The sequence below is a fragment of the Centrocercus urophasianus genome, unplaced genomic scaffold, assembly GCF_019232065.1.
Source record: "Centrocercus urophasianus isolate 14NV4802_14NV808 unplaced genomic scaffold, USGS_Curo_1.0 seq_10, whole genome shotgun sequence".
NCBI lineage: Eukaryota > Metazoa > Chordata > Aves > Galliformes > Phasianidae > Centrocercus > Centrocercus urophasianus.
This window is the reverse complement of record NW_024884142.1, coordinates 17,230,849-17,254,788: the sequence shown is the minus strand read 5'-3', so window position 1 is coordinate 17,254,788 and position 23,940 is coordinate 17,230,849. Positions and strand designations below refer to the sequence as shown.

The 23,940-nt window shown below is 36.1% G+C and overlaps 1 protein-coding gene across 1 annotated transcript in view; it reads right to left on the bottom strand.

Moving 5' to 3' along the window:
* HCRTR2 (hypocretin receptor 2) overlaps window positions 1–23,940 on the bottom strand; it is a 32,138-nt gene that overhangs the window by 6,536 nt on the left and 1,662 nt on the right. Inside the window, exons 2-4 of the mRNA XM_042826390.1 lie at window positions 12,466–12,644; window positions 10,591–10,834; window positions 3,960–4,075 (exon numbers count right to left, since the gene is read on the bottom strand). Of these exons, the coding sequence (XP_042682324.1) occupies window positions 3,960–4,075; window positions 10,591–10,834; window positions 12,466–12,644 (539 nt within the window). The remainder of the gene's footprint in view (window positions 1–3,959; window positions 4,076–10,590; window positions 10,835–12,465; window positions 12,645–23,940) is intronic.

The window sequence follows — 23,940 nt, the reverse complement described above, 5'->3', positions numbered from 1 at the left end:
ACGGGGAAGGAAACAAGTCTTGCACTTATTCACTTTCTTCTATTCATTCAGTTAAATGAGGATTTGTACTCATTCAGTTAAACCAGAAATGCCAGTTTCATACTTGGACTTTTCTTGTTCTATTTAAAGGGATTAAATCTATTTAGCTGTGGGGTGTAGTACCGCAATGTGTACTTGCCATGCACTACAAAGATGGCATACTAAGATTCTGATTCTGGCTTATATGGGGTATTCTGTGTTCCCATTCTTTTAACTTTGAAGTTTTTCCTTCCTTTTCTCATATACTGAATTATCTTTTTTTTTTTTTTTTTTTTTTATTATTTTTTTTTTTTTTAGCAAGAATCATCAGATAATGGTGATGCAAGCAGTAAAAAAATTAGCTAAATCTCTACTGACCCCTCCCTCCTGATGATGCTGAAGATTCACAAAAAGAGTTCTGTGACCATCTTTCTTAATAGATGCAATTTCAAAGAAGATAAAGAGTAGCTTGTCTCAGAATTGTGAATGGCTATTTCTGTAGAAGTGTTAGACATGACTGTGTACATGGCTTGTTCAGTTATGTATGGTCTGCTCAGGTAGAAGGAACTTTTCTGCTCTATATGCAGTCTTCAATAGCAAGATATGATCAAAGGTAGGGACTGTATACAATGTACAATGCCACTCTACATCAAAGTGACAAATCTTCAGAAGTTTGCATTGAGAGCCTTTCCACAGTTTCTACCTATATACCCTTTTTATCTTTGTCTTTATCTGGCAAAGAAGTTGGCCTTGCTACTTAGAGTCCAATAACCAATGATAAAGTAAGAATTTTATCAGAAAAAAGTACCATCTACCCATAGATGCATAGTTGAACCAGGACCATCTAACAGACAGAGCACTTCACAGAGGTCTACATATACAGAAAGATTTACAGATCAGTATTTAGGTAAACACACACATGTATTATGTATGTACAAGTATAAACACATTAGTAAAATACATGTAGTTGCTTTGGTTACTGAATCAGTAACCAAATATATATATATATATTATAAGTATATATATATATAAGTAACTGTATATATATATACAGTTACTTGCATAGTATACAAGTACGAAAAGTGGTGCTGTTTTTCTCAGATGCACCTTTCCTCTATCTCCTCAAATTATTACCAAGGGATATATGAGTAAACTCAGTCTCCTCAAATGTAAGAACAGCTTGCAAAGAGTTGGAAGGTGTATTTCAGCTGCCAAAATAAAAATGGGCAGGGCTCCTGGCTGTTAATATGAAAAGACTTTTGTGTCAATGCATTTGGACATCAATAAAACAAAGTATACAGGACTTGATAATATGAATTATGTATCAACTCTTTTACCATAAGACCACTCAGTCCTATTTATTTGTTTAGATGTCACTTTTTATCCACTTAAAATCCACAAGAGAACACTGTCACTAAGATACTACTTCCTTTCTAATAAATAAAATAAATTACTCAAAATCCTGGTGTTTGTGGCATGATTGTTCTTCCCTTTGCACAGATGAATCATTGAATCTAAGACTGCAAAGTTTATATGTGAAGATCTGCCTGAAAGGCACAGTCAGTAATTTTAAGATCTATTGTACAAAGTACAAAAAAGATACTTTATAAATTTCTCTTATCTTTAGTCATCTGAATGTTAGTATGCACAAAACACTCAATTTAAAAGACAAAACAAACAAACAAACAAACAAACAAACAAAAACAACAAAGAGAAGCATCAATGAACCTTTAGAAAAACTGTAAGACTCAGAAGGAATTTACTGTTTGTGGTGTTTTTTCTGTTACATGCATCTGGGATGCACTGCATCTTGCAACAAGATATTTAATATACTTAACTAAAGTTCTTGTAAACAGCATCATTACTTAACTGAAGATACTATCAAATAATACACTCACAGTGCTGCATTGATTTGCTCCACATGTCTGATTATGGTCCACCTTTTGCATCTAGTAAAATGCCTGACGTCTGCAGCCAACTTGCAGTTGTTAATAGGTATGAAGTGGTTTTAATTTTACTTACTGCACACTGTTGTACGTACTGCTATCACCTAAGCTAGGAAACAAGGTGTCTGCAGTTTCACATCACTGACAGTCGTAGGTGTATAACAGTATTTGTCTTTTTGCCACCAAAAAAAACCCTAAATCCCTGTACACTTTTTAGCATACAAGATGTATAGGGAGAAGAAATACTGCGAAGAAGAAACAGAACAACTAGAATAACTGAAAACAAAAACAAAATGAAACAAAAAACAGAAAAAAAAAATCAACCAGAAACACCAAAATGGTTTGTTTCCAGCAACTGATCTTCTGTTTTGAACTTTAATTAGAATTTTCAAACTACATTTAAGTTAAGAACAATTGCTTACATAAACTAAACGAACAGATAGTTTCAGATTATAGGAGGATTGTAAAGAAAATACAGAAGAGAAGGTGAAGGAATATGGTGGTAAGGTCATTAAGCACCACAGAACAGAAAAAGTCACAGATAATTATTAAGCAATAAAGAGCATCTTAGGGCTATGTTAGACTGAACTTCATTTAAAAAGTAACCCATCAAAGACTTATTCCTATTGAAGATTCTTATCTTGAAACTATTTTATTATTTAAACTTATTATTTAATGTAAGAAATTAAAAGTAAAAATAATCAACAACTAGATTTTACTCTAGTTTAACCAATAAGTATTAAAAATGAGAATAATTCCTATTCCAATGAGATATCAAAATGCCTTAAAGAGGTGTTTTTTTTTATATATATATTATTTTCTTGAAAGAGATATTTTTTGTCACTATATAGTTTTAGTTTAATTTTTAAACATTTATATCCTTAGAAATCCGAAATCCACTAGAGATTTCCACAATGACTCCATCTGATCCAATGAGAATATGCCCTTGATATGGTAGATAATACACACTGGCTAGGACATCCTCAAATTCAGACAGTTGCAAAGAGAAAGGGGTCATGTCCATGTCCTGATAGCCACTGTCAAGGCCATTGGAGAGGGAGTATCTTGCATTATCTCTTTAATGGGATGAACTGATTGCCTTTCATAGAATGATCGGGCAGGGGATGTTGGGAGACTACAGCTATAGATACATCCTGGACAAAGCAGAAGACAGCAGAGGGAACTGCAGACAGGTGTATGATAGATTATGGCACTGTTCACATCCAAAAAATTATTCTCAAGCAAGCTGACACCAATTCAAAATGTTGGAGGGAAAAAATCATTTCAAAAAAATTCACATGATTTGTACCACTTCAGTTTACATGTTGTATGCTTACTTATTTGATGTTATTTTGTTCTGTATTTTTGTTTACTTTTCTATATTTTTAAAATGAAAATTGAAAAACTAGATGTTCATGTTATAGATTATGCTAATTATTTCTCAGTAATTCACATCTATCATTATTGATGCTAGTCAGGTTAACATGGCTCTCATCAGACAATTCCAATCTCACAGTTCTGATAGATGAACTTTCTTTTTCAACTTATGTTCAGACTGGACCTGCTCAGAAACTGAGACTTTACAGAATGAAAAATACAAAAGCAACTGTGCAAACTATTAACAAAATGAGGAACTGACTACTCTCACTGAATACTCAGTATTTAAATATAACATATGAGATCTTTCTACCCTCTAAGTCTTTCTGTTGACTTTTCCTCTCCTTCTCAGGAGAGAAGGAAAGACTGCCCTGCCTTCACAGACACAAACAAGAAGAGTTTTACATTCAGCCTGACTGCCCTGCCTTCATTTTTTAATTCTCATTTTTTATCCAAGGTGTCTGTAAGCTAGCAGTGTTGTTGGACCTGGTGATAATGTAAAAATCCATGTAAATCAGATCCTATATGACAACATGGAACATATATAGAAAAAGGGTTCATGTGAGAATCAGTCACGGTCATAAAAGCAAGCAAAGAGAATTAATGCAAGTGACTTACCTGTCGACACCACAGCTTTCGAAATATTTGCAAGTAGGCCAACACCATAAGACACAGTGGTGCCATGTATGTCACCAGGAAAAAGCACGTGTGATACATTTTGGGGTAAACCTCAGCTGGAAAAACAGTTAAAGAAAGGAAAAGTGTATTTAAATACAAGTCAAAATCACTTAGTGCCATTATTCATACAGATATTCATGTGTATTTCAGACACAATACATACTGATGGAAGATGCATCCAGTAATCTTATTATCAGGATTTATTTTTCAATTGCTTCCATACCCATTGCCTTCATATGACATGATTCTTTACATTCTCTCCATGATTCTTAAGTTTTGCTTGTATTAAAACAGTGAACATTCTCTAAACAGTAACTAACTCATTTTAAGCTGCCTCATCTTTGACACTTTTAACAAGTTGTCTTTAGCTTTAGAATCAGAAATGACCATTCAGAAGAGTGACAGTATGTTGCAAAACTTTGCACTGTATGAGCAGTTAAATTGCATGATAATTAATGTGCTACATTTTGAACTAGAAGAAAAAAATGAATGATTATATTAATTTCTGAAATTTCCCAGTGTTTCAAAATTATGAGATCTCTCACTGAAACTGTTGACTGTAGTTGTAACTTCAGAAATATATATCATGGAAATAGAAAATTGCTATGTAATTGGAACTATATACCATACCAATGAGCAAAATCTTGCTTGTATTCACTGCTAGTGAATGCAGCAGAAATATTGCCATTGATATCTCACAGCATTGATGGATATGTGTTCAAACAGTTCAGATGAGAAGTGTTTGGCTCCTGACTTGTTTTAAGACTCTGTAGCAAAATATCTTACTAACTTTCACCTGAACAGCTGCAACTACGAGCTCTTGTGAATATCCCTGTGGGAGGCAGGCCATTTGGGTCTTCTTAAAAATTATTTTATTGATTGATTGATAATTAGCAGTAACTTGAGTTTGTATATTTTCGGATGATCTCAAAATTGTGAAATTGTTTTTGTATTTCAGAAAAAGCAACCTCACCACGGACCAATCAGACAGGGAAATATTAACATCCATGCTCCACAAGCAGAGAGATTAAGGAGAAACTGAAGACACGTGACTTACTGGGATCACAGAAGGTCAGAGCTGAAAGCACAATCCTGCTATTCAGGAGGTGCCACCCGCCTCCTCAGTGCTCTGCAGGCAGCCAGGCCCCATTCAGGTGGAAGGACAGTACATATTTAAAAGGACATCTGGAGTTTATGGCTTCCAATTTACCATTCCAAGTAAAGTGAAACATTAAATGAGCCTAGCTATCTACAAAGAACTGATGAACCAGGTTGGAGGAAAATCCTAAGACTTGCCTTTGAAGTTTAGCCACCTGGAAAGTGCCAGCTGCATAACATCAAAGGCAAACTGTCCCTCCTCCACACACAGCAAAGCTCTTTGTAGAACTTTTCTCTAAGAAGCATGACTCTGTTTAGCTTCTCAAGCCAACAAAAAGCTTTAAAGCTGTTCGACAGTCACAGCAGAAAGGAGGAGGAAGGGCGTGTTTGGGGTGCTGTTCATTTATCAAGCGAGTTGCAGGCTCCTTGAATGAGAGCATCAATCAGTCTGTGGGACCTGGCAATACATCAGCTGTCTGATTGGAACCACTGATCCTCTTACTCTAATGCAGAAAGGCTGTTTTTGCCATCCGCAACTGACTTAATGGACTGTAGGACAGGGCAAAGATAATTCTTTGCCAGAGTGATCATCATTTAAATAAGAAATTAATGATTCTCACACCACCACACTACAGTTTTGTTGAAAAGAGAGAATGGGACAAAAAGAAAACAAATAGTCACAGGGACAAGAATTGAAGTGGGACTGGCATTTCTATGTAGCATGATTACTCCACCAAATAAATGACCAGTATCCTACAGTTTTCTTTGTTGCAGGGGTTACTAAACAAACTTCAGACTTTATTCTGAAGTTTCCTTCTTAGATCCGCGTTGCAGTGCCAGACTTTAGTTAAGTAAGTAGGCATAAATTTGAAACTACATCTTCCAGATTTTGCCAGAATTTTATATGTGAATATACGTGTTCATATAAACTGAAAACAACCCAGACTCAAAAGGTTTTATTATGGCTAGCAAACAAAATATTCCTGTCAGTCGGAAATGTACAATTAAATTGGTACCCATATCAACTTCCCACAGAATAGGGAAAAATAGTAATTTTTTAGAGCATCCATGGAACATTCCCAGATTTGCTAATCTCAGGAAGATGCCTATGCATTTTTGAATTTACCAATATGCAGAAGCAAAACAGCTTAAAAAGTACACTTTTGGAATAAAGCTCAATAAGTAAAAATGTTAGAAAGTACCTGCACATAGTAGAGAAAATTATATTACACAACACAGTTGCTTTCAAACTATGTTCCTGTGTCAGAGTACTTACAACTAGTTAAATACTAAAATAACATTTCAAAGCAGCTATATTATTCTTGCAGTATCAATCCATCACAATGCCAAGCGTGATTTCAGTATTCACAGTAATCTGGCTTCCTGCTGCATTAAAACATTCCTTACATTTTGCTTTAACTTCTGCATTTTTAAACCACTTAATATAGTTCAAACATTCTCACTCTTTGCATTTATTTTGGACATAATAACATAGTTCGTTTGTGTTTTTAGTATCACTCACACGCTGTTCCAGGTCATATCTAACTCAAGTAGCTTCTAACACTACTCAACAGAGTTGTGCCTGTTCAATAGCTGCACAGTGCTCTTAAATAACTTACAGCATTGATCAAAATTCAGGGTCTGTTTGTTCTTTTCTACACTCCAGGTAGCAATACAGGATGTACAAACCTTCATGTAACAATGCAATTTCCAGTTATGTTATTTTCCAGAATTAAGACAGTATGTTTTTGTACTATTTCATGAGTAATCCAGGAGGAAATGGAACACAAAGTCTTCCTTTTGTCTCCATTCAATCATACAGTATTTGGAAAGGATTATCTCCACATCATATGCAAAGGGGTTGGCTAGTGCACTTTGGCTAACACCCTTTTCACGAACAGCTCTAAGAGAATGTGTTTAGCTGGCTTGGACACATTATGAGCTCATTTTAATATATGTTTCTTTTATTTTGGCACTTTATCATCAAATTCAGCACATAGCAATTACAGACTATTATAGAACTGTGGCCAATGCTGGCTCCTTAAGTGAGTTGGATCCTTCTGCATTCCCAAATAAAATATTGTTATTAGACAGTACTCAAAATGAAAAACCCTCAGACTAGAATTGGCAATGAATTTTATATTCAGGAATGCCAGAAGCAATTATAAAGGAATTGCATCTTGTTTTAAATTGAACTATTACACCATTTGCAGTTGCTGGCATCTGTCCAACCACATGTTTGAAATCTTTTTATTAGTCAGAGTGGCTACTATTTGTTCTCCATTTAGGAGCCCAAGTGTCACAGTATGGTTCAGACCTTCCAGACACTCACCAGACTAGTACAGATTTCAGCAGCTGAACCTAAGTCTGGGTACAGTGCTGTCTCCTGCTTTGGCATCTCTGACATTTTCCTGGACTGTTCCAGACATCCTCCTGTCTGTTAGTCCCCTATAGCACCTCATGTTTCAACGGTCCTAAGTTCCCAGAACTAGTATAGACATCTGAAATACTTCGGAAAGTGTCATCAAGCACCTCCTGTTAAAATTTCAGTCTTAACAATTCTCAATTTAACATCCTTGGGATATAAGGTGCGCATGATACTCTGAAAATATTTAATTAGATGTATCTTAATTTTAGACAACACAAATTATTTCCAGTTCTAAATGAAGCAGTTAGCATTCAAATATAAGCACCTTCCTCTTCACACAATTTTACTCTCCTGTAGAATTTGCTCTTGAGCGTCTGTAGTTTCAAGCACATGTACTCTCTCTTTGCAAGTATGACTTCTTAGGAACAAATTTCCTTCTCCTTCAGCCTCCTCCTGGTTAGATCTCTTTCACCTTAGATACTCTATAGTCAAAAAAGGCAAAATAAAACTCAAGGAAAATGCAAGTGTTCTCATGGAAAATATTAGCTCTTTAATCATTCTTCTGGCCGCAATGCTCACTCATCTTTTCTAATTGATGTCCTCTTATGCATGTTTTGTTTATCTATTTGGGAGACTTTGTGATTTCAAACCCAGATTCTCAGTAGAAAAATTACATCTTCTATGCAGTGGCCCAAGTAACTATCTTTAGACAATTCAAATTGTATCAAAATTATTTGTGGCTAATGACACTCCATTCTGTATGATTAGAAAGAGATGTATTATATTTTATCCTCGTGGTTAATATATAGTTAACTCTACATTTACTAAGACGTACCATGATTTGAGCAACCTACTTGTATCTTAATAAACAGGAAGGTCATCTTCTCAAGTTGCTAAGCTAAGCTGTTATTATGAGGTGATTAGAGGATTATTTTTTAAGAGCATAAGAAATGCACTAGAAGAATAACTAGCAAGTATGGTGCTTTATCACTAGAAGAAGATTTAATTGAAAAGGCATCAGGATAAAAATAGAATTGTTATCTTAAGTAAAATGAAAGGCTTTGCCATTTCAGAAAACTTTAATGGATTTCTAATGCGAAATTATTTTCATTTTATGTTCAACGTCAATTAAAAAAAAAATATTTTGGAGTGTTCGCTATTCAATCCTGAATCCATGCAAAAAAATAACTCAGTTCTGCAGGCAAGAGCTTGCCTTTACTGTTCCCATTTCATCTCTCCTGATGTTTGAGTAAAGGCTAACAGCATCAGCTGAAGATAAACAGATTTCACTTTGGATATATACACTTCACTGGAGTAGAGCCTGGGAGCTTCTTTTATATAATGGGTACTTCAGCTCAGATGTTTTTTTTTGTGGGCTGCAACTATTCTCGTTCAATACTGAATAAGACACTTTTTGAAATAGTTCCACAGTTACTATGAATTCAAGTCTGAAAGACTAATTTTCTTGTTGGAAATCAAGAAGAGGCCAATGGAGATCTGGGAATTTTGAGATTGTGTTCCCTGATGCAATACTCTCCTGACTCTCTAATTAATTAACTACAGTGCTTTCCATCATTTTCAATTCCTAGGTTGATTAAGACAGTCTTTACTTCCAATCTAACCTTCAGGTGAGGAATTCGTGGATAAATAACCCCAGAATGATTGGACACATTTGTACATTTCATATTTGTGACTATTGTAAAAGAAAATAGTCACAAAAAAAACCTGCAGATTGGGGTTCAAAATACATAGGCGAATAAAGAACAATAGAAGTACAAATGTACCACTCCAATAAAACACCAACTACAATAGTCCCACCTGAACAGGGTCTTAGTTTAACCTACATACCTTCTGCACATCTTTTTGTCTGGAATAACATCCAGCTAGCTAATGGCCATGTCTGCCCCATTGCCTTGTCCCAGAGGACTAACGAGGATGAAGAAGATAAAGAACAGGGAATGTGAAAGCCATTGTCTTCACATTAATTCCACAATGGCCAGACAGAGGCCATTAGCAGAGGAGAAACTTTCGGAATAGTACATGGAAGCGCCCTCAGCAGTTCAAGCTGCTTGAACCTATTTATCACAGTAATTAAGTAGAAGTGGTCAAGTTGTATTTTATTTCAGTTGTTCACAGGACTGGAATCATCCACAGACACAACTCTGATGGAGAATACAATTGTTATATGGAATGTCTCGAGGCTGTTAAACAATCACGTGTTTTGGCAAACTTGGCTTCATTTTCCTGTGTGTGAATAACGGTATTACTGATGGTCACTATATCCAGTATCAAAGTGATAGCATGTAATGCATATGTTCTATTAGCATTGGAGTTATGCCAAGACCCACCAGAGTTAAATCTTAACCATTCAAACGAGTGTCTTACACAACTTGTTATGTGAGCTGAGACAAAATGGAAGAAGATACTCCCAGGTAATACTTATAATTTCCTGCATTTGAATTCAGATACAGAAGTAGTTAGATTCAAAGTTAATCTCAAAAGACAGTAACACTTCCTGGATAGAATAATTAATAACTGATTGTAATATTAAAGTTATTTGAATTATCTTGTCTATGACAAATCTCAAATTGTAGACTAACTTGCTACCCCGTATCCATGACATCTCTGTCATCTTCTGCTATGACATGCAGATTGCATAGAAATCACAGGAGATATCTATAAAGACCTAATTAAATATTATCAATTAGCAAAATCAATGTATCAGGTAAATAGGAGATCTGCTTTTGTGTAATTATTTCTGAAGACTGAATTCTCTAAATCTGCAACTTCCATCAATCACTGGGAATTATATAAGCATAAGCTTTTAAAAATGGGAACATTTTTACCCTGTGATAAACATTAACATGGCCAAGACATTAGGCTGCCTCATTCATTTAAACTTGGTTTCAAATCTACTTTTAGTCTTAGCAGTATAAAAGAAAATTAAAATTCAGAGTATTTCAAAAAACAATAGTTTTTTTTCTAGGAAAGATTATATAATTATGAACATTGTTTATGAAACCTGACTGCATTTCAATACATTCTGATATTTTTGTTACATAACAACAGGAAAAATTCGGTCTTTATGATCAGTGACACACTCACCTCCCCAGTGTTCATCACACACTGTGAATAAGGTGGTTTTATTGGCTAATCCTGGGAACACGCTGCTGCACTCCATAACAATAGCCTGAGGAATCATTATGATGCAGGACACAATCCAGATAATTATAATGCTGTTCCTTGCACGCTTGGCTGTGCTTTTAAACATCAAAGGGTGACAAATTGCATACCATCGATCCAAAGCAATGCAGCTAAGTGTTAGTACAGACACAGAGACTGAAACTGTCTGAAGAAAAGGAAATATTATGTAAATGTAAACGTAATTATTCAGTTTTAAAAATGATTTCAATTTTCAACATACCTAGCTTTCTATTTGAACATACTAAGTGGAAATTATTTTCTGAAAAAGACTCTGTTTTATTACATTTATTTATGTCATGTCATTTATTATGGAATTCCAACAGATATACTCATCTACTGTACAATCAAATAGAAAAGTTCAGTTGGAGAGTACCTCCAAAGATCATCAGGTCCATCTGCCTCATCACTGCAGGACTAAATAAAAGTTAAATATATTATTAATGGTATTATCTAAGAAGCCTGTACCAGCGCTTGACCACCCTCTCAGTAAATACATTTTTCCTTATATCTCTATTTCTGTGTCTTACATCTATATGCAATACACATATAAGGGTTCTACCCAGAGTAGGAGTAGCAGTCAGATTCTGAAAGAATAAATTTATACAACTTAGAATTTGCAAAGTATGTGAAAAATTTATTCCAAAAAATGGTCACATAGTTAGATCATTATTTCTTTGATGAACAACTTTTTAAAATGTGCTTTTTCTTTCTGCTATATTTGATTATCTGTACTACTGCTTTACCTTTTCAATTTTCAAAGGAACAATGGAAATCTAGAATCCCATGAAATAAAAAAACAAACAACAACAAACCAATGAACTTAAAGCAGACAATATTACTTTAGCCCTCTATTCAGCATAGCAAATAACCTATCACTTTGGTTTTATTGTTCAGTGATCATTTCATTTTCTCTTCAGATTTTCTCCCTTTAGAATGGAGGCTTTGAAAGTCTTGTGGTTTTCATCCTATGCAGTAGAAGACATACTTGCTGGAGAACTGTTGCCCTTGAGAATGTGTGTTTTCAGCCTGGTCTCTACTGAAAACACAGATCATGCTTGGTGCATGGAGATGATCATCCACCTGCATTAAGAGTTATACTTCATTCTTTTGATTTATAATGACAAAAAAGACCAAGTATGCTGCCACTCTACTATGCCCAGTGAGTTCACCTGAGCAGTTTTACTCAGAAAAGGTATCTGTCAATCATATAGGTGCAAATGATCTCATAACTACTTCAGTCCATTGGTGATAAGTGGCAGTAAGACAGAAGGCTTGATCAGGTATATTAAAAGTAGCCAATATGATTGGCTCCCAGGACAGTATGACTACCTTTAAAGAGAGAAAAACAAGTCATTAAACATATATGTAGGCATAGAGTCCCTTCAGACTTCTTCAGAAGTTCAGATTCTATGTCCTGGATACTTGTGTAGCTTTTTAGGTCCCCTTACAGAGTATAATTCTGTATGTAATTCTATTACCAGGCTTTTTTTGTTTGTTTGTTTTGTTTCGTATCTCTTCTGAATTGTTAAAAAAGATCACAAAAAAGTGAAGAGTATTAGACAAACGATCCAGAAGGTGCATTGCCCAAGTCTAACAGCGTTTGCAAAGCACAAATTTATTCACAAGTAGAACAGTGATTTCACGATCTGTAGGTATCCTGAGGTTTCTACCTCAGTAGCTGTGACAGATTTGCATTATCACCATGAGCGAGGTACTACAGCTCTCTCTCTTTTGTGTAACATGGACAACATATATACAAACACAGTAAAATAATACCTGTAAGTAGGGAATTGCTTTGCAGAGGTGTTGCCCAAAGAACCAAGTTTCTGTGATGTCCACCACTAAAGTTGCTGGAAGACAAGTAATTGTGACCAGAATGTCAGCCAGAGATAGATTCACTATGAAATAGTTGGTGACTGTTCGCATGTGATGATTCTTCCACACTGCAATACAAACTGAATTTGGAAAGAGAAGTCAATAAGCTGGAAATGTCTTAGGAAATGTTTTAACAGGAAAACTTTTTTGTTGTTGTTGTTGTTGGAATTAAGGAAATGTTGTCCCTTGTTTAAGGGACAGAATATTTGAGTATGTTGTTTGGTGTAGAAGCTGTGTGTTTTCTTTTAGAGTGGAAAAAAAAAAAAATGTTCATGTAGGGAGATTCTCAATAAACAAAGAGTAGTTTTGCACAGACCACAGCAGGGAAAACATCTGATGTTTCATGTACTAGCTTATTGTACTTCAAGTACTATTTTCACTGACCATTCTTGCAACATTCTTCATGACTATTTTAATCCATTGGCTCTATTCCATGACAATAAATACCTACCTCTGTAAAGGTTTATCTTTTTTTATGCTATTGTGCTGCTTGATTTGAACTGCTACATGGAGTCTTATGAACTCTATCAAGAAAACAATTAATAAAATTATTTTGCTGAACATAATGTGTTTACTGCATTTGCAGAGAATCTGTACCGTTTGCCTGGGGAAAAGGTATCTATGATTTGAAGTAAGTAAATGAATGCAATTTTTGCTGTATTAAGAGCAATGCACTTTAAGCGTGGTATATTTTTGACCATGATTATTGTAATCAAAAGCAGTTTGTAGAAAATACTTTAAAAGATGTGCTTTTAAATTTTGCTTAGTGTCTTTTCTCTCTTTTCATCTTTTTCAATTTTGAAAGGCTTTTTCAGATGAAACAAATCCCTTCTTTAACATGGATACAATAAATTCATAAGCTAATACATTAAAAATACAAAGAATGAGCCTGAGAAACTTGCATAAAATAGATTTTGTAATAACTTTAATAGTTAGCTCCTCAGAGATCGTAACAATCAATAGCTTTTGAACATTGCAGATTCATCAAAAGCTCTTTAGAGACTCATACTCAGCATTTTCTTGCAGTGCCACAGTATAATTCTTGTAAGAAAACAGTGCAACTGACTGTGTATCAAAGATTCTTCTCCTACAAACATTATTTCATCCATCAGACAAATCTAAATGAAGAGTCGAAGTCTCCTTAATCTGTCAGGATATAGCACTATGCTTAATTTAGAAATACTAAACAGATCACAAAATGCCACAGAAAAGAGTTTGAAGGGTTCTCAAGAGCTATAAAACAGAATCAGCTAGAGTTAGACCATTCTCTTATTAAACTAACACAGATGGAAAAAAAAAAAAACAGCCTTGAAGTCACATAAGTTCTTGTGATAAGATGCTTCTTCAGATCCTATGAAGCATGGTGTGCATGAAACCTTGTGTCCAACTCCCAGCTAATATCAGTTGTTCTAGTAAAATAGATTTCTTCACAAATCTTGTCTTGCTTAAGTCTTTATGCCAACCCAACTACACCAGAAGCACCAGTAAGCCACTACTGGCAAGTCTGCATTTCAATATCTGTTACAGGTGAAAATATCACGCCTCTCTTAAATGTGCTGCAATGCTGAGCCATATTTCCTTTCATAAAAAGAAATTAATCTTTTAGTGCTTAATCTACTTCTCTTTTGCTGCTCTTTATATAACATTTCTGTACACAGGCAGCAATGACAAATAGCTTTCCCCTGTGACAACACTTCACATATGTGAGATATGATATATAATGACTGTTATTATACCTCTACACAGTTTTCTTTTCAGATTGTACAACTTCAGAACTCTGTTTTTTTAATATTTATTTGTTTGTTTGTTTATTTATTACTGCTGATGTTTCTGCAAACATCCTCCTTGCTGCTCTCTGGATGATCTTCAGAGTGGATCACATCTTTGTTGTCAGACTGCAGTGATCCAGACTGGCACAATACCCACTCAAGTCCTCACTAGCCCTTTAGCAAGAGTTAAGATTGGAGTATTTTCTCATGATGTCCAGATCTAAGTATTTGGGGGTGATTTAGGACAGTGGGAGAGGGAAGAGAGAGATGGTCTTCAATTTCTTTCAGGAAAGGTGATTTTACCAACTAACTCCTTAAACGTTTCTTCTAAAACCCCTACTGTGTCAATTTAGATGTTCTTAATATCTTCTTTTCAGTGGTTCTGACTTGGTTTGGCCTGGTTCCATGACTAAATGAGGTAGGGGAACTCACACCGAGATGGGTCTAAAAGCAAAACAGCAGCAGTGAGATAAGGGAGGAAATTAATTAACTAAACTTGATAGTGGAATGTGAGATGACACAATATAATACAATATAATTTGAATTGAAGTTACAAATGAAATAAATTGAGATTATTGATTTATTGAGATTGATTGAATCATGGTTTTGTAAAATCAAGCCAAATTCCCGCTGCAAAGCACTTTTCTGCCCTTAGAAGTGTATCCCACAGTATTCAATTCTTATATTATTTTCTTCCTGATACAGAATTTCTGTTTTTTGTTGGATATTTTATTTTATTTTTATTTTTTTGGCTGTGGCCCTAGACATGCGAAAGGCAAGACTTATAAATCAAAAGCTCAAAGTATAAATATAAATTGTATTTACTGCTCATTTGGGTGATTTCAGTTATCTACTCAAGTAACTACTTATTTATCACAGTAAGATAATTATAACTATCCAGAGCTTCATTAATTATTGCTACATGGGATTACTAAAATTACCATAGGATCATAGGATGATGACAATTATAACAGACATTATGACAACGCAGATTCAGTCAGCATGTAACAGAGGAGAAAATCCACAAAGTTAACTAATGCAAGTTCCATTTCACTGACAACAAGCTATGCCAGAAATCAATTCATTGCATGTTGCACGTTGTGTTCAGCGCTTTCTACAACTGTCAGCAAACAAAACCTCAAAGGGCTAAAAAGAAAATGAATAATTTTCATCTCTGAAGTAAGGGAAGTAAAGCACAGAACAGAAGTTGTCGAAGGCCGTACGGTAAAACAGACATGGGATAAAAATATTAGACTCCTAATTCACAGCTCTGTGCTGAGCCTTCCAGATCACACTAGCTTAACTAAGATGGAATTCAGATGAACTTCAGTACTTGCTGCTCCTCAGGGAAATATAAAGGACTGTGTTTCTTGCTACTTAGCAAGGCAGGAGTGCACAGGAGGCAAAACCAGTACAAAGAAAATAAGTCTGAATTCCTTTGAATTCTAATTTACAGGGTCAAGAGACTCCCGAAAGGTGAAAAAAACAATAATTTACAAACAGAGAAATGAAAGATAATTTCTGTATGTTTATGTGTTTACCTGTCTGAACTCATGCTTTCTTAGCTGCACCGCTCATTTTTCATTCTTTGTGTGATTTAATTAGCATGCTTACATACTACCTTATTAATTAGGAAGTCTCCCAGAGACTTATTCCCTGACTCTATTAAAAAACAAAACAAGCACACAAACAAAAAAAGATATGGTTAAGAAAGACTCTTACAGAAGCCTTTGAAAATAAAGGATTTTAAAACATTTCCCCCCTCCATTGCCCTCTGCTGGCTGAAGCACTGCATTCACCCTGCTCACACACTGGCAATGTTTTCCTTCAGTGCCAGGCTAAACAGAACTGTAAGGATTTGATTCAAGATCTCCGAACAGGGCAGTATGGTATAAGTGACAGCAAGTAAATTCAATATATTTCTCCTAGACTGGCTGTCTTTCTAAGTCTACCGCTTGGTCCAAGCTTGTTCAGTTGCCCTGGATGTCAGCCTCACAGCCACACCAGTGATCTAGCAGATCACAGAGAAAAGGTCTGTATGGGATGTTCAAAAAAATATTATTTTATGAGAGTGCAAAGTAGTCAGATTATGCCATTGAATATATTAGAAGTAATAAAGTATCCTAGCAAAATAATTTTGTATGCTCTCTACTCTTATCCCATTCATCTCAAATAGTTCAACAGAGAAGTGAAGCCATGCAGATCCTGTGCAAACCCTACAGGAACATGCCAGACAAAGATGTCTCACTGAAGTACAACATCTGCCTACAAACAGGGAATGACAGACATCGGCAGCTTTCTTGCTGACCTGGAGAAGACAAGCAGTGATGAAAAAGATAGGAACACTTCTCAACTGGAAGTGGATTTTGCCAAGGAGTACTCCAAAATCATGAAAGATGAGGCTAGCACCAGTCTTTCTAAGAAAAAAATGGGAGACACCACAGACTGAATGGATTTCCTATTTAGTTAGAGCATCCTGTGGTGGCCCAAACTGGGATTTTCAGTAGATCTATGAACCAGTGAAAACACTGAATAAGCTTTGAATAAGTTCAAACCTTTTACTCAGCCCTGGATATTCCCAGCTATGAATGTGAGAGAGAAAGGTGGGAGAACATGCATAAACATGGGCAGTGAAGAAGAGAAGCTCACAAGCTCAATAAGAAATGGAGAGATAAACTGAGAAAATTTCTCCTGTGTTGTGCTCCCAGACTGAGAGGACACCGTGCTGGAACTTAACTACCTGCATTATTTATTTGAATAATTTCTGTATTTTAGTTTTTATTTTATAAAATGATTAAGGGTTCCAGCTAGTAACTTTTCCACAAACAAAAATAAGCAAGCAGATGCTTTTGTGTTGTTTTGTTGGTTTTCTTTTCCCCACCACCAGACTCAAAAGAAGAGCTTTAACCAAAACGACTGCTGTTCTTGCCTCAGCCACACAGTGTCAGTGAAAGACTGCAAAATAGCTCGAGTTGTCGGGCAGGCAAGGCTTAGGAAAATTTGTTGAGGTTTTCCCCATTGAGGACATTCTGCTCTAACGAAGTTTTTATCAGCACTCACACTTCAAGCATCCCTCGTCCATCCCCCGAGGGCTCACAGGAGAGTATCCAGAAGGACTAAACAGAACAATTAAAAGTAGAGTTAAAATTTAAGAAAGATACTAAGTTCATTGAGAAAATTCATATACCTCATAGTCCTGAGGATAAGACAATGTGGCGAGGGTTTTAGATTGTTTTTTTTTTCATGTTCAAATTGAATCCCTGTTGGTTTTGTGCCCCAGGACATTTTAATTAGAGACTGTAATTCCACCTATTCAGTGAGCATAGCTCATTGTATCTGAAGATAAATATGAAAACAGTACAGAGGCTCCAGCTGGTATATAAGGCAGCTGCTTGCCTCCTGGAAGAATTACAATGTCTTGAGCATATTAAACATTATGCAGCTCTCCTTCCATTGGTGAATAGCCAGTTCAGCTGTCAATATATGCCTTACAGAAGACCTAAATTAATTTCCTAACACTCTAGAAGTCCTGTCAACCACATTTAATGGGTCATCCTCCAACTAGACTTCTTGATCTAAATAAAAACATAATTTCTGCAAACAGCAATACATGACCTTTCCTTAGATAATTAAAGGCACAATGTCTTGTCTCATTTTTTTCTTTTTTTTTTTTTTGTAATAAATTCCACCTGAGTATAAATAAAATGTTATATCTTTGCCTCCACTATGCTGAGCTTCAATGGCTTTAGTTCACTTTAGAAACTCATTATCACAATCATTTGACTAAAAATAAAGCCACAAAGAAGTTACATGGTTATAAACAGTAGCCATCAAAATTTGATCCTTCACATGGATTTCTGGTGGTCCTGTGTGCAGCCAGGAGTTTGACTCAATGAACCAGCTGGGTCCCTTCCAACTTAGGATGTTCTGTGATTCTATGAAATCTCTCCCTTGTTCTTTTACATGCTATGACATTACGTACTGTGCATCAAAGCCTCAATGGTGGAGTGTCTATCAACATGATCACGCTGAAATGAGGGCTGAGTAGATAAGCTACAAAATGAGATTCTTCCAGAGCTCCTGTAGAAACAATAAATGAATGTATACTGTTCAGTTAGAAAAATCTATCACTGAAATTACTTTCATTATGTTCTATTCCTGATTGAGAATTCTTCTGCTTTAAAGTAAGTGTATAAAAATTTGGTGCCTAAATCCAAGCTTATTTTGTTTATTTTAGGAAAGCTTTCTAAGAGTCTTTCAATAACTTCATTGAAAATCTTGATTAAGGGGTGCAAAGCACTGTAAGTAAATTGCAGAGGATATATAATTAGGGTTTTTTTAAACCAGCAGTGAGAACAAAAGATCTAAAACAAAGAGATTTCTGCTGTGAATAGGAAGATGATATCTAGTGCCTGTGCTGTTAGTCTCTTATCCACTATTAAGCTCTGAACTCAAACACTTTTTCATTTTTTTTTTGACCACTCGCCCTATCAAAAGAAAAAAAAAGAAAAAGAAAAAAAGAAAAAAGAGTCTAATACATGATTAGGGCTACATTGAAAAAGTAATAGAAAGAGTAATACAAAAACAGATACTTCTGATACAGTGGCTATTGTAATGAAAATATTGAAAATATTCCTACAGTTGGTAACAATGCCCAGCAGAGAAGAATATCCTTGAATACATTAATTGGAAGCAGAATAGATGGGTTATGTTCTAGGCTGCACCTACAAAGGAATTACATACCCTGTATGTAAGGTGACAGCTTCTCCTCATAGGACAGACTAGACACCCATCAACAAATCACCAAAGCATGACAAAAGGAGCAAGTGTTAGGTGTGCAGCCCATGTATCACAGATAAACAAGTCTAGATGTGCTGTTTCCTTTGCATTTTCTTTTTTTCTCACAGGAGTCTAGGAAACACTGGAACAATAAGACATATAGCTGAATAGCAATGGAAAAATGTAATTGTAAGACATTTTCTTTGTTGTCAACCTGGTTGAAATGTACTATTGTCTCCCACAGAATGAGAGTCTACATTAAAACAAACAGACAGACAAAAACATATACATTGCACAGTTAGCAGCAATGTAACTTTTGAGGTGTTTTCTTGCTACCAAGTGCTCTATTTGACTCTGGCTTTTAAAAGGAATTATAAGCTGGAGTTGCTGGCTGTCCATTTCTGTATTTTACATATTGCCTCATTATTACAATGCAAGAGAAGAACATAAGAACTAAATTCTGCTTGCTGGAAGCTTATCTGTACAAATTACAATTGGGAGTAATAGCGCAATCATTTAATTGGCACGGAATTCATTTTCTACCTCAGTCACATTACATAATCTTGGGCAATTAACAGTCTAATGGAATGCGAGTTTTTACTGGAAGGTCAGCTACACTATGCAAATAGTCTGCCAAATATATTAGTTTTGATCAATTCTGGATGAAGCAGAAATTATCTTCACACAATTTCCAGAGTTCACTAAATGGATTAAAGCAGACTGATCAGTTTTAAATTGCCCCACCACACACAAAGATGCGTTTATACATATTTGTCTACCCATAGTAGTGATAAAAAACTACAAAATCCTGACACACTTCATGTTAGAGATGGAAGGACCTTTAATGTAGCTGTCATAGTGCACATAATATTATGATAAAAAATTTCACACTTCACTATGAATCAAATTTGAACCTATGTGGCTTGGAAAAATCAAAGAGAGCTCCAGAGCTGAAAATCTCGGCAACTTTTGAGTTATATATTTCAAAATGCATCTGTCATCATAAAATGGAATTGCATTAGGAAAACTGGGGGAAAGGTGTGTTAGTCCCTGTTCAGCTCCTGGTAGACTGGGCTTTACTGTTTCTGGAAGTCTTGTAGGGCTGGATAGAGGCTGAAGAGCTATGATGAGTTATTTTCCTTCTTCCATATGTATATGACTCTTTCAAAACCTCACTCATCAACACTGGGCAACATACCCTGACGCCCTATAACTCTCAAGACTGCAGCTGTTTTTCGACTAAATAGGAGATTTAGTCTTCAGATCTACCAGACTTACAGCTATGAGAACGTAAGATTAAATTAGATGAGTTTTTCTAGAAGTGTTCCACATCTTTATCAGGAGGACATCTTGAAAGCAAAAATGACAAAATAACAACAACAACAAAAAGCAATAATAATGTTTGCTATTTGCTTCCTAGGCAATCTGTCAAATGCATGTGAGTATGGGAATTCTGACTACTGACTGATAGTTTGTTCTTCTGCAGGAGCTGCTGAAATATCCAGCACTTAAGTCAAAGCTTATGGCATATCAAATAATATCAGATAGGAGATATTTCATCAGCAGTGCTGTAGAAAGCAGTTGCTGGATGGCAGACGAGTCTTAAAGTTTTACTTTCTAAAATGTTCTTATAGTTCCAAAAGTATAAAAACAAACAAACAAACAAACAAAACAAAACAAAACAAAAAACCACAAGACTATGAAGAACAGCTATGAATAAAACATGATATGGGAGCCCATATGAAAAGGAATACAATTTTTGTTTCTTTTTCAGTACCTTTTGATGGTTTCTGACCATTGAGACTAGGTACTTTCCCAATTTTTCTGATTCCAGTCCTCCTCCTTTGTCATCAAATGAGTTTACAGTAGAATTATTGTTTTGTATTCTAGTCCGCATCAGAAGGGTGGCCAGCAGGGAGAGGGAGTTGATTGTCCCCTTCTACTTTGCCCTCATGAGGCCCCATCTGATGTACTGCATCCAGACCTGGGGGCTCCCAAACAAGAAGAATGTAGAAGTGTTGGAGCTGGTCCATAGGAGAACCACAAAAATGTCAGAGGGCTGGAGTACCTATCCGTGAAGAAAGGCTGAGGGAGTAGGACTTGTTTATCTTGCAGTAGAGAAACCTCCAGAGAGAGCACCTCACAGCCTTCCAGTACTTGAAGGGAGCTTATAAGCAGGAAAGGGATTGACTTTACAAGGGGTGATATGACAAGGGGGAAAGCATTTAAATGAACAGAGAGGAGACATAGGTTAGATGTTAGCAGAAAATTCCTTACTCAGAGGGTGGTGAAGAAACAGGTTGTCCAGACTAGGTGTGGATATCAGCCTGCCCTAGTGGGTGGCAACTCTGGCCATTGCAGGAGAATTGGAACTAGATGATCTTTAAAGTCCCTTCCAACCTAAGCCATTCTATGATTCTATAATTCTATGAAAATCGTGGCATCATTTACAGGAAAACATGGCTCATCCAGTTCTGCCAACATATGCATGTATGCATAGATCTCAGTGTTCTCCAGATACCTGGGTAGCGATAACAGAGCAATCGCTGAGACATTTGCTAGCATCGAATAGACTATTGATAGCATCAACTTGAAGTTTGTTTTTAAAACCATACATTCAATTTTTCTTCTACACTCAGAAAAAGAAAGTTCTAAAAATCAAATAATAGTAAGTAAACATCAAATGAATGCTGCTGAGTTTATGAATCAGACTGTGAATTTTTTGAGGAGAGGACAACAGTTGGGTTCTGTACAGATGTTGCCATAACATGGCAGAAGAGATTATTATGAAAGATGGTAAATAATAGAACTATCCAGAGAAGACTAGTTTTCTGTCAATTAGGCAGGATTTCATTCTAAGTTGGAAGGAGAAACATATATCACTAAGTTCCATGAATAAATAAGGTTTCTGAGGCCTCTGGCTGATGTTCTGCATGGTCTCCAACCCACAGAAGCCAGCAGTGCTGAAGAGCTTCAAGCTGGGTGCAGGCAAGTAGCTCAGGCCCTCAGCCCTTGCCAGCTGCAGGGAGACTGCCAAGAGAGCCAGCAACCCAGTTGTCAAGACACTAGAAGGCTGCTCGTGTTGTGTCCTTTCTTTAAACATGTCAAGTGATCTCTGCCGTACCATTTGGGTTTGATGAGTGTATGCTCCCTAAGGGAAAACATTTCACTAGAAAAGTTCTGACCTACTTGAATAAATGCATTAAATGAGAACCATTCCCATTCTTTGTCTGTGTAATTGCAGTTGAATCTGTGGAGCTGGACATTACTTATTTATCCCTCTTAGCCTTATTCCAGTTTTCAACTGCTGCAACTACTTCATGAGGAATCTTTGTGCCAGTAACCAGAGACCTCCATGCATCTTAAATATATCTTTCCTTCTTTATTTTCCTGCATTTCTATTTCAATAATTGTTTTTAAATAAAGAAGTAGACAATTAGTTCAAAGTCCACTGTTAAGAAGTCCCTTGGCTTCCCCTCGCTTTGCAAAGAAGTTGTAATTTTGTTTCTGCATATGGTAAGAGAATGCTTTGGTCTTATACGAAAAACAGAAAGTCCTCACCCTCAGTGACTGTTCTGCTTTTGCTGATAAATCATGTCTAAATGAAAAAGAAAATAGGACAAAACATATTGATGTTATCACCATGATTTCAGTTTATCTGAATGTTTTAAAACCTTCAAATTTGTTCCTTTTTAGTGGCTTCCAGTGAAATCTCTGGTGAGCAGCTAGAGTGGGCACACACAAGAATTACTGATATGAAGAACTTGAATGCTGTAATCAAACCTGCATTCAAACACAGAGGCTTGCCTAGGCCTTTCATTTTAGCTGGTTGGTGCAGCAGTTTGGACAGAGTATGTCAACACTCCTAATTAAACTGGCAGCTAAATAGCAGTGCAGACCTTGCTGTATGCTACTATTAGCAGGACAACTCCTGCAGAGCAGATCAGCCAAAAGCCCAGTAAATGTCAATCAAAGTTCAAGCTTTCTACCTTGGCTGTTAATTAAGTATCAGAATGCTTAAATTTGGTTCATTACTAATATCTAAGGGTTGTGCTATGCTTTCCACTTGCACAAATGTCGTTCTGAGAGTACAATGAGTGACCTAATTCTATATGAATACACAATTGAAAATGACAACCAGATATTAAGATTTTCAAGGGTCTTTCCTGTATTTCAAAGTGCTAACTGAGTGAAACATGGGCAAATGGAAGCAAAACTCTGACTTCTCATCTCACACTAGTCCAAATGCATTAGTCAAATCTAAGCAGAGGCTGCATCATTAAGGATGACATGATGAAGCACTAAAACTTTACTATACTCTACCAAAACACTGCTAGCCATTTAAACCACATCCGGTTTACTTTGAGAAGGTCCAAGACTAAATCACAGATTAACCCTACGTAAGAATTTTTTATGCAGGAATTTTCTGGAGATTCATCATTCTCAGACTTTCACCGCTAATTGAATAAACAAGGTTTCACAAAAATGTGTTTGCAAGACCACATCAATTTCTGCCCTCAACAACACATGAGCCTGCAATCAGTTTTCTTGCATAAAGATGAGACAGTATTCAGCTAATGAACACCTGCACCTGCAGATCCCAATAAGTTGGCAGTGAACAGGGGCAGCATTTTGGAAGGGTGAGGTCTGTGTGATGCATAAAGGTTTGGAGGCTTGGATAGAAGCAATCCTGTCGAAGGACAGGTGGGTGGACAGCTAAATGCCAGCTTTCATCCCAGGCACAAAGATAAGGTAGGCACGACAGGGAGGAACACCGATATTGCTTCTGTTTGCAAGTGAAAAGAGAGGAAATCTTTTCTTCTCTTCC